We start from the raw sequence: 16749 nt of genomic DNA, 5'->3' as shown, positions 1-16749 counted from the left end.
TATATATATAATATATATATATATATATATATATATATATATATATATATATATATATAATATATATATATTATATATATACACATATTTTTTTAAGTCAGAAATGAAGAATACAATAACTCAGGTGAAGAACACTTTAGAGGGAAGCAAAAACAGACTAGATTAAGCAAGAGAGTCAAATCAGCAATTTGGAAGACAAGGTAGTTGAAAACACCCAATTGGAACAGCAAAAATAAAAAAGAATTTAAGACAGCATCTTAAAAGCACGCAGAGAAAACCAGTTAGTTACTTACAAGGAAGCTCCTATAAGATTGTCAGCTGATTTCGCAACAGAAGTTCTGCAATCCAGAAGAGATTGACATCAAATATGCAAAGTGATGAAAAGCAGAGCCCTATAACCAAGATACCTCTACCAAGCAAGGTTATCATCTAGCATCAAAAAGAGAGATAATGAGTTTCCCAGTAAAGAAAAAATTAAAGGAGTTCATCACCACCAAACCAGTATTACAAGAGATGTTACAGGTATTTCTTTAAGGAGAGATCAAAACTATGAATAAGAAATGATAGGACAGAAAGAAATTCTCACTCACAAAGGCAAATACTTAAAGCAGTCAATCAACAAACTATAATGGTACTATTAGGGTTAAAAGACACAAGTAATAGATCATGTATATTACAACAAAAAATTAAGGGCTATACAGAAACACATGCACACAAGAGAAGTAAGAAATAATGATACAAACAAACACGGAGGGGGAGGGTGAAAATTGTAGTGATTTTAGAATGTTTGAACTTAAGTGACCATAGACTTAAAATAGACTGCTATAAATATAGCTTGGTATATATACAGAATATATTAACCAAAAAATCTATAAGAGATATACACAAAATTAAATAAAAAGGAATTCAAACATAACATAGAAAATTATCAACCTACAAGAGAAGAAAGCAAGAGAATAAAGAACAGAGAACTCCAAAAATAATCAGAAAACAATAAAGTGACAGTAACTACATATCTATCAATAATTACTTTAAATGTAAATGCACTAAATGCTCCATCCATATACATAGGGAAGCTGAGTGGATTAAAAAAAAAGAAAAAGATCTGTATATATGCTGTCTACAAGAGACCTACTTCAGATTGAAAGACTCACACAGACTGAGAGTAAGGAATGGACAAAAATATTAAATGGAAGTGAAAAACAAACCGAAAAGAAAACCCTGAGGTAGTGAAACATACAAAGTAGACTGTAAAACAAGGGCTGTAACAGAGAAAAAGAAAGACATTTCATAATGACAAAGGGATCAATCCAACAAGAGTACATAACTCTCGTAAAACCTATGAATCCACTATAGGAGCATCATTAGAAAAATTATCCAGACAAAAAATCAACAAGGAAATGGAAACGTTAAATGACACATTAGACCAGATGGACTTAATTGATGTTTGGGCGACATTTCACCCAAAGCAACAGAATATAGATTTTTATCAAGTGCAAATGGAACATTTTCCAGGATCGACCACATTTTCGGCCAAAAAACAAGTCTCAATAAATTTGAAAAGACTGAAATCATAGCAAGCACCTTATCTGATCGCAGTGCTATGAAACAGGAGCTCAATTATAGAAGAAAACAGAAAATACACACCAACACGTGGAGGCTAACGGATGTGCTACTAAACAATAAATTGGTTAGCAATGAGATCAAGGAAGAAATCAAAAGATACCTACAGACAAATGAAAATGAAAACAAAATGTCCCCAAATCTATGGGACACAGCCAAAGCAGTTCTAACAGAGAAATTTATAACAATGCAGGCCTACCTCAAGAAACAAGAAAAATCTCAAATGAACAATCTAAATGAATACGTAAATGAACTAGAAAAAGAACAAAGCCCAAAGCAAATAGAGGGAAGGAAATAATAAATATCATGGAGATAAATAAAATAAAATCTAAAATAAACAGTAGGAAAGATCAATGAAACCAAGAGCTGGTTCCTTGAAAAGATAAACAAAACTGATAAACCTTTAGCCAGACACATCAAGAAAAAGAGAGGGCCCAAATAAATATAATGAGAAATGAAAAAGGAGAATGGACAACTGATACCACAGAAATACACATGATTATAAGGAAATGTAAACAATCATATGCCAACAAATTGTATAACCTGGAAATAATGGATAAATTCCTAGAAACATCCAATCTTCCAAGGCTGAATCAGGAAGAAACAAAAAATCTGAACAGACTGATAACTACTAATGAAAATGAATCAGTAATCAAAAAAACCCAACAAACAAAATCCTAGAACCAGATGCCTTCACAGCTGAATTTTACCAAACAAAGAATTTATATCTATTCTTCTCAAAACACTCCTAAAATTCTAAAAGCAGGGAAGGCTCCCAAACTCATTTTACAAGACCAGCATTACCCTAATACCAAAATTAGACAAAGACACTATAAAAAAAGAAACTATAAGTCAATATCCCTGATGAACATAGATGCAAAAACCCTCAACAAGTATTAACAAACTGAATTCAGCAATACATTAAAAAGATCATATATCATGATCAGGTGAGATTTTTTTTCCCTAGGATACAATATTGGTGTTAAGCATCCACCAATTAATGTGATACACCACATAAACAAAATGAAGGATAAAACTCATGATTGTATCAATAGATGCAGAAAAAGGATTTCACAAAATCCAACATTCATTTATGATCAAAAGTCAGCAAAGTGGGGATAGAGGGGACATAACTCAACATGACAAAGTCCATATATGATAAAAAAAACAGCTAACATCATGCTAAGTGGTGAAAAACTGAGTTTTTTTTCTGTAAGATCAAGAATAAGACAAGGATATTCATTTTCACCTCTTTCATTCAACATAAAATTGGAAGTCCTAGTAACAGAATTCAAACAAGAAAAATAAATGAAAGGCGTCCAAATTGGAAAAGAAGTAAAACTCATTATTTGCAGTTCTCTATCTATAGAGAACACTAAGGAATCCAACAAAACATTATTAGAATAAAGGAATTCAGTAAAATAGCAGAGCACAAAATTAATATTCAGAAATTGGTTGCATTTTTATACATCAATAACAAACTATGAGAAAGAGAAATTAAGAAAACAATCCCATTTGTAATTACATCAAAAAGAATAAAATACTTAGGAATGAATTTAACCAAGGAGGTAAAAGACCTGTACTTGGAAACTGTAAGACATTGAAGACGATGCAAATAAATGGAGGATATGACATACCATGCTCATGGACATTGTTAAAATGTTCATACTACCCAAAACAATCTACACATTCAATGCAATTTCAACTCAAAATACCCAATGGCGTTTTTCATAGAACTAGAACAAATAATCCTAAAATTTACATGGAAGCCCAAGAGACCCCAAATGGCCACAGCAATCTTGAGAAAGAAGAACGTTGGAAGTATCATGCTACCTGATATCAAACTATACAAAAATGACTACAGAGCCCAGAAATAAATCACATCTATATGGTCATTTAATCTAAATGACAATGGAGGCAAGAATATACAGTGGGGTAAAGACAGTCTATTCAGTAAATGGTATTGGGAAAACTGAACAGATACATGAAAAATAATGAAAGTAGACTGCCTTCCTACAACATATACAAGAAGAAACTCAAAATGGATTAAAGATTTAAATGTAAGACCAAAACCCATTAAACTCCTAGTAGAAAACATAGGCAGTAAAGTCTTTAACATTGCTCTCAGTAATATTTTTGGGGGTATATCTCCTCAGGCAAGGCAAACAAAAGAAAAAATAAGTAAATAAACAAATATGACTATATCGAGTTAAAGAGTTTTTGCATAGCAAAGGAAACCAAAAGACAACCTACTGAATGGGAGAAGATTTCACCAATGATAAATCTGATGAGTGATTAACATCCAAAATATATAAGGAACTCATACAACTTAACAACAGAAAAATAAACAATCCAATCAAAAAATGGGCAGAGGACCTGAACAGGCTTTTCTCAAAAGAGGACGTACAGATGGCCAATAGACATATGAAAAGATGCTCACCATCATAAATCATCTGGGAAATGCAAATTAAAACCACAACGAGATATCACCACCTGTCAGAATGGCTATTATCAAGAAATCAACAAACAACACATATTGGTGATGATGTAGAGAAAAGGGAACCATCGTGCACTGTTGGTGGGATCGCAAATTGGGGTAGCCAGTATAAAAAACAGTATGGAGATTCCTTTAAAAAATTAAAATAGAATTACCATCTGACCCAGAAATTATACTTTTTGGGTATTTTCCCATAGAAACACAAAACACTAATTGGAAAAGAAATATGCACCCCTCTGTTCATTGTAGCATTATTTACAGTAGCCAAGATGTGGAGGCAACCTAGGTGTCCATCAGTAGACGAATGGGTAAAGATGAAGTAGGATATTACTCAGCCATAAAAATAATAAAATATTGCCATTTGTGACAACATAGATGGACCTCGAAGTTATTATGCTAAGTGAAATAAGTCAGATAGAAAAAAGCAAATACCATATGATTTCACTTATATATGGAATCTATAAGACAAAATAAAAGAACAAACAAACTGATATATACAGAGAACAAATTAATGATTGCCAGATGGGAGGGGGGTTGGGGAAACGGTGACAAAGGGGAAGGCATTAATATGTACAAAAATTGTCAGTTATAAAAATAGTTACAGAGATGCAAAGTACAGTTTAGGGAATATAATCAATAATAGTACAATAACTATCGTGTTTCCCCAAAAACAAGACCTAGCCGGACAATCAGCTCTAATGCATCTTTTGGAGCAAAAATTAATATAGTAAGACCGTGTCTTATATAAGACACGGTCTTACTATATTAATGCTTACATTATATAAAACTGGGTCTTATTTTACTGTATAATATGAAACCCAGTCTTATTTTACTATAAGACCCAGTCTTATATTAATTTTTGCTCCAAAAGATGCATTAGAGCTGATTGGCTAGGTCTTATTTTCGGGGAAACACAGTATGTATGGTGTCGGATGGGTACTAGACTTATTGGGGTGATCACTTCATAAGTTATATAAGTGTCTAATCACTATGTTATACACCTGAAACTAATATAATATTGTATGTCAACTGTAATTGAAAAAAAAAAAGTAAAGAAACTAGAAATTTATTTCCATCAAATAATAAGATATCAGTGTCTTAGACCATAGCACTTGAAAACAGAGGAAAGGTGCGAGAGTTTTATGTACAAGTTCAGAGGCTTTGAGGTAATGTAGATGAGTCCAAAATTGCTATATTGCCTGGGTAATCAATTATTTTCTGAGTCTCAATTTATAGCTATAAAATGTAGATACTAACATCGACCTCAAAGGGTGCTGGTGAGGATGAAGTTACCTGGAATAACATGAGTTATAAGTCTTTTGTGTATGGAAGGTGCTCAATAAATGTAGTAAATATTGTGCTACAAGCTGGTTGTTTCCTCTTATCCTGGCACAGGATACTAGTGTGGTCCATAAAGCACCAGGAAACAGGCAAGAAAGGGGGGTTCATTTAAGGAATGCCGACTTGCATAAGCTTAAACACATTTCCTTATTGTGTGTGGCTTCTCAGAGCTTATATGTATAATAAATCTCTGAGAGACTATGTAGGCTTTCCACACTTACATTATCATTTTAATTTTCTTTTGACCAGGAATCTCACAAAACCAGTGATCTAAGCAAAATTCCTTTATAAAAACTCCACTCTACCCTGTATTTATTCTGCTAACACCTCACATTGATGCTCATGTGGTTCTCACCTCCATTATCTTAGAGATATCCCTTCTTGAGCAAGTACAGCCAGAGCCCAGGAAGGTGAACAGCGAGACTTATAAACAGAATACCGCACTTAACAGTAGACCAGGGATTTCCAAAGAGAAACTTGGGGTGATTGGATGATTGTCCCTGACCAGATTTGAATCAAGTTGACAGGCAACTTTTATCAACTGTGAACTCTGTCATTCATACCTACCATTATAATTGCATTTTCCATTTAAGTGATTAAGTTAGGCTTAAGTCTAACTCTAGGAAATGTTTTTGCTTCTTGGTTTCATATAAGTTAGGGTGGTCTTTTAAGAGTAGCCAGAAATTAAACTTCAGAAGGTGAAGGCTTATGATGAAATAACCATGGGACTCAGGGATACGATTTTTCAGGTCTCAGTGGAAATGGCTGCTCCCAACTCTTTTCAGATGTGAGATGGCTCTTAAGGCCTGTGTCTTGCCTGGGAAAACCATAACAAGAGCAAAGGTGGTGTCTGTAGAATTCGATGCTGTTCTGTTAAAAAGCACAGCTCATTAACTGTGCCTGTGTCTTGGCACAAGAGCCTCAGCATGAACAAATATCGCCAGGGAGGCTTTAGGTGTACAAGGTTATTTCACCTCATTTTGAACCTCTTCTTCTATGATGCCGGAATTCTTGGAGCATCAGAACAAGAGGTGGGAAGTGTCATGATTACAGATTTCCTGCTGGCTTTGCTACAAATTATGAAAATGATAAAACAATAGAGACTAATACAATATGGCCTAGAATTGCAATATTTTCAAAAATATCATACTTTAAACAATTTTGTCAGGCCCCAAAGGAATATTGTTTAATATGGTTTGGGTTTCAATTTGAGATGTCACATTGACGGACTGATATGGGTGGGAGGTTTGGGACTGAGGGTTATTTTGTTATTTACTAATAAATGAGATTACTTCATCACAAGAAAATATCACAGCATTTCGTTGTACTATTTGGCTTAGGAAAAACTGGTAAGCTCCAACAGCTGAAAAAAGTCCAATTTCTTGTGTGTTTTTTTATTCCATTTGTTTTGACAGAAAAGAAGCCATTCTAAGCTCCTCCCCACATAGAATCTGAGTCTGTCCTTGTCCCCGTGTGGTGCCTCCTTTCCCTCTCAGAGTGACAGATGCGTTATTAGAGCAAATTGGCTACTCAGACATGGAGTGATTCATGAGGTCTCCTGACCTTTTGCTCAAAGGACACATCATTCCTTCCCCCAGTGCCAGAAACTGCCCAGAATTCCACGTGAGATGTGCTTTCACTGACACAGCTTCGGTTATAAACAGAACTACCTAGTCACCATGCTGTGTCATCTCTTGCCCTTTAAAATGAACAGATGTTATTTTTGCTCTGAAATGAATTATAAAACATCTTCCCTTTTTTTTCAAGCTTCTCTTTGCCAGTTAAAATCACATAAACAAAAATACCTGAGCTAGTTGCCGGATGGAGTGCCAGAAATACTTGTTTTGAAAAGAAAGCATGTAAGAAACTCTAGAAGTGAAAGATTTTGGTCAGTGGCATTCAGAGAATCACCTGGGAAAGCCAGATTCCAGGATACCAAGGCACTGGTCACTAAATGACCAGGCTAACAGCCACTTTGGACAGTCAGGCTGGCCCTGAATGGCTAGCTCTGATTGGAGCAGAAAGCCAGCACACTGGTTGCTGTGTAGTTAGTAGTAGCAGATGTAAAGGGGTAACTGTGATGCTTTTTAGTTTCTGAGTGACAGATCAATTTTCTTTTACCAGGTAACTCCCTGCTCCTGAATTCCGCCATGCAACCAGACTTGACAGTGAGTCGAACATACAGTGGGCCCATCTGTCTCCAGGATCCTCTGGACAAGGAACTCATGACAGAGTCCTCACTCTTTAACCCTTTGTCAGACATCAAAGTCAAAGTTCAGAGCTCATTCATGGTTTCCCTGGGAGTGTCCGAGAGAGCCGAGTACCATGGCAAAAACCATTCTGGGACTTTTCCCCATGGAAACAACCGCAACTTCAGTACAATGCATCCCAGAAATAAAACACCCTACATCCAGAACCTGTCATCGCTCCCCACAAGGACAGAGCTGAGGACAACTGGGGTCTTTGGCCATTTAGGAGGACGCTTAGTGATGCCAAATACAGGTGGGTGGTAAGTGTGCGTTTGTGTCTTCTCTAGCATTTATTTAAACATTTTTTTATTTACACAGTTACGTCCCACCAGATTCACTTTTAAATGTTTACCATCCCTTTGTCAGAGCTACGAACACCATGGCTCCATCAGTCTATTTGATTTATACAGCAAACCAGAACCAGCGCTGAGATTGGATTTTGCAGTCTTCATCTCAGCATGGACGGAACAGTTCATTTGATGCCCTATTATAGTTGACAGCCATATTTGCCCAAAAGATTTGAGTGGTCCCTAGAGTTTAAGCCCCTTTGATATATATTTCCTAGAACACAATTAGGAAGCACTGACAATGTTCTCTGACATGACCAACCCATACTACGTTTGTAGCCAAGCGTGGTTTACGGACTAGTATGTCATTTAATGAACTGATACTCAGCACTGAACTTCCTCAGTAACCGACTAAAAAAAACGCTGGCAGTGTCCAGAGACCTTGCTGTAATGTTACTTTATGATGAGCAATGATGAGAGATCATTATGGAGTTGCTTTTTTGAATTAAAACTTCAGGTCCAAGGCGATATCATAAGTACAATCCGTTCTGAATATTTTTTTGTTTCCTTTTTGTTGGAAGAAAAACTTTCTTAATGTTTTGACAAGAATACTTAAGGTGTACAGCCCAGATCACTTTTAAAAAGACATTGTGTCTATGGATTAGACTTCAGCGTTGCCATCTAAGAACTAACTGAATGGTAGAAGAGGGCACTCTCTCCTCTGATTTCTAAGCATCAAGAATGGTTAATAGGGCTCTGACTCATCCTTACTGGCTACTGAGAGGAAAGATCTGCAAGTATTGCCCCAGATCTGCAAGTATCACTCAGCTCCAGGTCAGTGTTGAGTAGGAGCCTGAGGGCCTCATCAGACTTTCCTCCTGAGTAGAGCTAACCAACCTCTCCAAGCAGAACATTTTATCTTGCAAAATAAAATCTGTACTAGAACTAGTCTGATGCTACCATTCCAGCTAACTGATCCTCCGTTGGCTTAGTGACTTGAGAGTGCAGTTTGTTTCAAGTTGATGAGTGTCGTCTTGCTCCCCTATATCAGTTGCTTCCTTCAAAACTTCATTTCAGGCAAATAGCCCTCCAATGCAGCCGTAATCATGATTTTGTTTTCTAAACTTCCAGTTCTCTAAATGTTCCTTGGTTGGTGTTTTAGCATATGGTAAGGATCTTTGTTTAAATATGTACGCTAGCTCTGTCTGAGTGTCAATGTGTGATGTAATCCTCCCAGGTGATATTGGCAGGTAGATCAATGTGGAATGCTTACCATGTACTCCTCTTGTCAGAATCTATGAACTGCAAGTGTGAGTTCTGGAAAAAAGAAAACTAAAAGATGCAAACCCTCTCTTTTCAAAGACAATAGGACATACTCATCAGAATCATATTTAGAAGCTGCACTTTGAGTTATTGTGCATTTATCTTATCTCCACATTCTAACCCAGTGCTTGGCATGTCTCTCAAATAACAGGCTCTCAGTAGTTGTTGGTTGAACAAATTGGACCACACTCTTCCTCCCTCTCCCCATCCTCATTCGTTAGTGTATATTTGTATGTGTGTGTATGTCTTCACTTACATGTGGAGGGAGTGTGAAGCTCAACCCATTCACTGGCCATGTTTGTTTAATGTTCATCAAAGAAAGTGAGACACAATCATGATGACACAGATTGTTCTTTTTCTTCTCTTCTGACTTGAGAAGCACTTGTGTTGAAAATGAAAAGTTCTGAGAGCATTGTCTATGATTCCCAAACACTTCCTCCCTGAAGAGGCATTTTTAAAGTTGCTAACAAGAAGCCCCACATGAGATTGAAGCTGTTCACTGGGAATGGGTTTGAGGAAAAGTAAGTGGGGAACTGAAACATATGCTCTGTTATTTGCAGAACATAAATGCAAAATATGCCCTAGGGAGCTAAAGTGTAAAAAAGCAAGGCACAGCAATTAAATTGTCCTAATGCCATCCATCCCAAATTGTTGTCTGGTGCCTGGCAATGATTTCTGAAAAAGGTTGGATGGTCCCCACACTCTAGAAATCATTTATATGCAAAATAGGAAATAAGAAACTCAGACCAGTGGTTCTGTTATCATATCAAATAAAAGGCTGTCAAGGTAGCAGGTGGAGTTTGGGAAGGAGTATATTTTTCTTTAATCAAAGGTAACTGGGGAAACAACATTAAAAATAGATACTTCTTTAGGGGACAACTGGTATAAAGGTTTCCCACAGTGCTTTCATCCTTCGTGAAACGTAACTTGCCACCAACACTACAACAACCTTGGCCTCTGTTTGACTAGCTTCAGTCTCCATATACAATTTGCATGTCTGGCTAAAAGGAGGGAAATAATTTCAAAGGATAATCATACAGTTTCTGTTTGAAGGAAAGATGAAATAGTGTAAAGCTCCAATGATCCTGTAGATTCAGGTAGAATTTAGGAGTATTATGAATAATGTTTCAATCTAAAAATAGGGAATTAAGCTAACTTGAAAAGAATGAGATGTGATCTGCTGTACAAACAGCCCTTTCCCAAAAGTCTGCACACATACTGATTCTGATTTGATCTGAGAGTTGACCGTCAGGCCCTCATGATCTACAGAAATAGCATGTCTCTCAAAGTCTGGACTTTTTATTTTTTAAATCATAAGTTTGAATCCTTTTAATCTGTTCATATAGCCATGGTTTATTTTTTGAGGATCTATTCTGTGCCAGGCATTATGCTACATGTTTTTGATGTACTAAGTCATTATTGCTTTTTTTTTTTTTTCACACACTCTGTAATTTCACTTCTTTGAAAATTTAGAATAGGCAAACTAATCAACATGTCAGAAAGCAAGTAAGTGGTCATTTGAGCTTGCAATTAAAGAACTGACTTCTAAAAGTCATGAGGGAACTTTCTGTGGCAGTGGAAATGCTCCGTAGCTTGATTGTGGTGATGGTTACATGAAAGTACACATTTGTCAAAACTCATCAATGTGTACACTTAAAACGGGTGCATTTTATTGCATGTGAATTATATCTCACTAAAGGAAACAAAGAAAAAATGTGAGCATATAAAGTTATTGTTTTGGGTTAATTGCCTAAGATGGCATTATTGCTTGATAATAGCCTCCTGTGTGTCTATATCTAAAGAATAATAACTTAATGTCTCTTGTCGTAATGGCCTACATAGTATAAAAGAAACAACAGAGAGAAAGCACTTTGTCAAACTGAGAGAGAATACACAATGGCTAAAGGTGTGTATTGAGATTGACATCCTCACAAACTGAACACCCTGTGTATCACAACTTCTTCTCAACAGCAGGGACAGACTAATGAAGGCCACTTCATTTGGCAACTACATTTAAGGAAGATGGGCAATGAAAGGAGGAGCCTGATCAGAGGCCCTTAATAATGGGAATTATAGTTCTCCGACTATTGGCATTAAGGTCCAGAGTATAAATGGACACCCTTGTTGAAAAGCTGTAAGCAAGATTTAAATGTGCCTCATCCTTAGTGCTAGTGAAAGATACTGATAATAACTAGCATATTACTGAATAATGCTCATAAATATGAATCAGAAAGAACTTGTTTTGCAATGAGTCTTGCATCCCTTGAGTCTATAGCAGCTAACAGGCACATAGAAGGATACCAGGAAAGCCTGCCATCTCTAGATTTAAATTATCAGCAGCAATCTGAAAGCTCTCTGTGAGATTACATTAGCTCTAATGAAAGGAGGAAAGGTGAGAACTGCATTATTCAAAGAATAAGAGGAGGCCTTAAGATTTTATTCTGTAAAGATCTTACTGTGTCTCTATTTCATTTCTTTTCATAAACAAGAAGCTACATTAAAGAGAATTTCAGCCCTCTCTAGACTCTTCTGTGTTGGCCAAAGTGAAATATTTACTTCACAGCATTCAAAAGGAGAGGGGACATTTCAAATCAGCGTGATTTGCCCTCCCGCGCCTTCCTCCCTGCATTACATGATTTTACTGAAGTAAGGCTAACTGAGTTCTTTTTCAATTTGACGTTGACATAAATATGATCAAGTCATCTTTCATCTTAACCTTTTCTGGCTTCTGTTTACAAATATAGAGCCAAATAGTGGCTACGTAACAACCTAAGTTTCCTAAGCTGATCTGGGCTTTTTCTTTGTCCAGTTTTCTTGACAAAACGCAGTACTCCCCCTGATCTCCTCCCTAAACTTACTTCAAGATGCACGATTTGTAAGAGTTTCATACCAGGCTCTAGCAAAATGTTCCATGGCTCACCCAAAATGTCCCATGGGTACCTCTTCCAGAAATTAACAGATGGAAACAAGATAGAGAAGCACATTTTTAAATTTTGGAGCAGATTAAATGATGTATTGATAAACTCTTATAGTCTCAGGTATGTTTGATAGTCCAGGATACCCAATTTTTTAAGAGAATGAAAAAATACTAGGAAGACTCTAAATTAAAAAAAAAAAAGAAAAAGAATTGTTTGAACACACAGTTGAATAATACGTCCCTCTTTATATCACTGTTAGTAAAATAATGATTTCCCGGTTATTATCTTGGACTTTATAAACTTTCCAAGGATCGGGATTTTACAAATTGCTGTGAGAGGGCCCTCTTTTGTGAGCATCTGTAAGGTGCCGACTGAGGTGCTTCAAGATAATTGGGAAATCTACGAATAACCTCTTGGCTTTTTCTATTTTAGGGGTGAGTTTACTCATACCACATGGCGCCATCCCAGAGGAGAATTCTTGGGAGATTTATATGTCCATCAACCAAGGTGAACCCAGGTGAGAGAGAAGGATAGCATATTAATTATGTTTTAAATATGGAATGGAGCTTCTGCAGAAAATCTGAAGTTTTTAAGATATGTGACATGGAGGTATGTCAGTGAGATAGCTACTTGACTATACAGAGGGGAAAACCAGTTCTAAAACCATTGTCTAGAATGAAAGCATGCACATTTTTAGGTAAGTAACCTAAGTTACTGACATCTAGACAGCAGACACCAAATGTAAAACAGTGAATTGATAGGCAAGTCATAAGCAGGTCTTCTCCACAAACACTGACTGCCTCCCATCGTCTTCCTTGGGGGGGGGGGGGATCAACCCTGGAGGCACTCTCTGGAGATAAGCATTAGGCAAGTGCAGACAATGATTGATCTGTGACCTTCTGAGGTCAGCAGAAGACCGGCTATAAGCAAATACACAACATCTTAGGCAGTTTTCCTCATGTGAAAATATGGTCTACGCTTCAATATCTTTCAGGTCTGACAAATTTTAGCAGCATTAAATTCAATTACATGAACAAATACAAATCTTGTCACATACTCTTTTAATGAAATCAGTTGGTTATTTTCTTAGCGTAACTGTATTATTTGTGGAAATGTTGCCTTCCTCCATGTAAGATAAACCTAACTCCTCCTTAGAAAGCAGTTTCTCTCATTAACTGTATATATACCTCTGGCATTTTTCAGTCTTAACGTCTTGGTTATCTTAGAATAGATATTTTGTTGTTAGCAAAGAACACACGAAGGAAAAACACTGAAAGGAAAAACAGCCAGAGAAACAGATGGTTTGAACAGATTTTGATAGCTGTCTCCATAAAAGAATTTGTTGGTACCCAGTGGTTTTAATTTAATGCTCTAGGGGGGTTGAGAGGAATAGAAGGAAAGCCTCTGCTATTGGCTATTGGTAAGGCTCTGAGAGGATTTATGTGTAACCTGTACTATGTTGGGCTCTCGTGTCATTTCCTCAGTCCTTTAGAGCTAGATTCCTCATCTATGCAGCTAAAAACATGCTAGTGTCTAAATATCCACTTGGCAAATAGGGGAAACTAAGGCATAGAGAGGTTTGAAGAGTTTACTCAAAATACTTGTCTCAGTTAAGCAGACCTAAAAATGAAGTTCTCTGGATAAAAATCACCTCTTTTTCAATCCTTTTGGTTGATTTATATAAGAAACTGTATCTGTTTAAAATTGAGGTCATGGTCAATTACACATATGCTTGTAAACGCATCATCCTGCAAAAATCAAGTACAGTCATGCGCCACAGAACAACGTTTCAATCGATGATGAACCAATGATATATAACGGTGGTCCCATAAGGTTATAATGGAACTGAAAATTTCTATCATCTAGTGATATCACAACGCAGTGCATTACTCATGTATTTGTGGTGATGCTGCTGTAAATAAGCCTACTTTGCTTCCAGTCGTAGAAAAGTACCACCTAGGTTTTTGTAAGTACACGCGAAATTTCGCACAACCGCAAAATTGCCTAATGACACATTTCTCAGACCATATCCTCATTATTAAGCATAAGTGTCTGAGGCAGAATGCAGTCAACCTTGTCTAAATTACAGCCTCCTGCAAACGCTCACCTCTGCATCCTGCTCCCTTCATCAGAATCTATCCCCTCAAACCCATCCCCCTTGTCTTCCGTCTCATCATGTGAGAACCAACTTAGGGCTAGTTCACATTTTCAAAGGCACCTAATTTACAACTCACCTCAATCCCTCTCACTTATTAGAAGGTTCTTAGGAGGTCAGAGCTAGTATGTGCCAAAAGGCATCAAACATACAAGGATTTAAATAAAATGGCTCAAAAATATGGGAATTATCACTTATGGCATCCTGTAATTATAAGATGGAGAAGACATAAAACCTCACCAGATCCCACAGACCTTGCAAGACAGGCTTGGCCAAATGTGGTCGCCCCCGGACTACCTCTAACTTAGGAATTTCCATGTGAACCAGTTTGGTTTATCCATCTGTATCTAAGATGTGAGTTCATTACTGATGTCCAGGAAGGTGGACAGAAACAGTTTACCCAAGCCTTCAGATCTATGAGGTGTGGGAATTTTTCCATCTATTAAAATAAGGATAAATTAAAATTTCAGGGAGCACACATTGTTTTTCATGGTGCTAAAACCTTCCAGATGTTCCTGTCTCTCTTCTTTTTTTTTTTTTTAATGACCAGTCCCTGGGCTACTGCCCATTAACTTCATTGGCAATCCTCACTCCACTTTGAGGAGCTCCAAACTACTCAGAAAAACATTAACAATAGCAAATGCTACTCTGTTTTTTTTTTTTGTTGTTGTTTTGTTTTTTAAGCTCTGGTTGAATTTTTCCTATCTGCTTCCAGGAGGCTGTTTGGATCTTAGCTCTTCAGCTTTCAATCCTGTGATTAATCAGGAGGCGGCCATTTATGTAGCTATTTAGTGTCACCTCTTTAATGTTATTTGCAAACCCATTTCATTTTTCACTGTCCTGCTGTCATTCTGAGCTTGTGCTCTGCACAAGACCCACCTTCCTCAAAGTTCATAGAATTGGAACAGTACCCCTCTGTTTCCTTCATCTTTACCTCTGGAGCCATCACAGTTCCATCTCATATCACAGGTGTGAGAACTGGATTTTCTGACTCTACCACTTCCACACACATAGAATTAGAATGGGATCTTCTAATCAACACCTTTATGCTGTATTTAAGTTAAAGCCTGTTCCATTGTCCTACTGATGATACATTGCTGTGGCTCCTTTCTACACTAATCTCTGGTGTAGCAGGGGGATGATTTAGCAGGAACTGTGACTGATATCATTGATCCAAGCTCTGTACCAGATTCCCAGGAATATGGCTGTGTGGAATGAATCACAGACTCAAAATAACCCTCTGTATTCAAATAGTTTCAGATGGATATATTTTGATATGTTGATAAGTTTTAAGTAAGGCTGTTCTTGTCTGAATGGAATATGCCCTGTCTCTCTTAGGAGAGCCTGCTTGCATCCCTGGGAAGCCTGCAAGAGAAGACACTGTACTTTCTATTAAGTGGAACAATGTCATAGTCCTTCCTCAATGTCCCTGCTCTGTTTATACTTTCAGACTTGAACAACCATCTTAATGAATCTTTCCAATCTCCTCCAGCAATCTGGACCTTTGATTGGTTTTAATGCTTAGGAAATTATCTCTATTGACTTTTTGTACATGCATACATATTAAATGGTTTTGCTGGAAGGGGACTTTGCATCCTTGGAAAAGTATTATAATATCACTTGCCTCTATTTCAGTATAATTTGCAAAGTGCTGTCACTTACATTTGACTCACTTAATCTCCAAAGTAATGTTCAAAAGAGGAGGATTTTGTACCAATTTTAGAGGTGAGAAAAATTTCCAAAAAAAAGTTCTACGAAGCAAAGCTGCTTTCTAAGGCATGTTACTTACTGGCTGAGCTGAGATGTACCTTCAGAATACCTGACTCCAATTCCAATGCTCACATACTAACGGATGCCTGCCATCGCTCCTTGATGTTGTATAGACTTTAAGGAAACAGCTTTCTGATATTGCGTTCTAACTCCCGGCCCCTGTAAAGAGGCATCCCCTGGAATAGCTCTGTAAGAGCACTGAGAACTAGGCAAGGTAGGATCAAGTTGAACTTTGAAGTGAATGGGGTAAATTGCTGTTGTTACATTATAGACTTGAGAGAAGAAAGGCTGGAAACAAGTCTCACTCCAGTGCTGAATCCTAGTGGATACAATGTTAAGAAACATTTGATCTCAGTGGCTGAGTGTGAGCTCAGGCATCAGAGGCTTTCATTCAGATGTAAGCTTCACTGCTAGTATCTATGTGACCTTAGGTAAGTTAATGAAGCTCTTTGTGACTCTGTCCTTATCTGAAAAACAACAGTAGGTATCTACCTTGTAGGGATATTGTGGGATTGCATGATACACAGTGATACACCAATTTGAAAGATTATAAGGAAACCCAATTGATACATTTACATTTGATAAA

At 37.0% G+C, this 16749-nt stretch overlaps 1 protein-coding gene across 11 annotated transcripts in view; it reads left to right on the top strand.

Annotated features, from left to right (window-relative positions):
* The window catches only part of UNC5D (unc-5 netrin receptor D), a 505816-nt gene that overhangs the window by 431540 nt on the left and 57527 nt on the right, over window positions 1-16749 (top strand). For all 11 annotated transcript variants that reach the window (XM_074329674.1, XM_074329672.1, XM_074329673.1 and 8 more), the window contains 2 exons: window positions 7586-7963; window positions 12671-12755. In XM_074329674.1, the coding sequence (XP_074185775.1) occupies window positions 7586-7963; window positions 12671-12755 (463 nt within the window). The remainder of the gene's footprint in view (window positions 1-7585; window positions 7964-12670; window positions 12756-16749) is intronic.

This window comes from Rhinolophus sinicus, linkage group LG04, assembly GCF_036562045.2.
Source record: "Rhinolophus sinicus isolate RSC01 linkage group LG04, ASM3656204v1, whole genome shotgun sequence".
Lineage (NCBI taxonomy): Eukaryota > Metazoa > Chordata > Mammalia > Chiroptera > Rhinolophidae > Rhinolophus > Rhinolophus sinicus.
The sequence above is the reverse complement of the archived record's forward strand: the minus strand, read 5'-3'. Positions and strand labels throughout refer to the sequence as shown.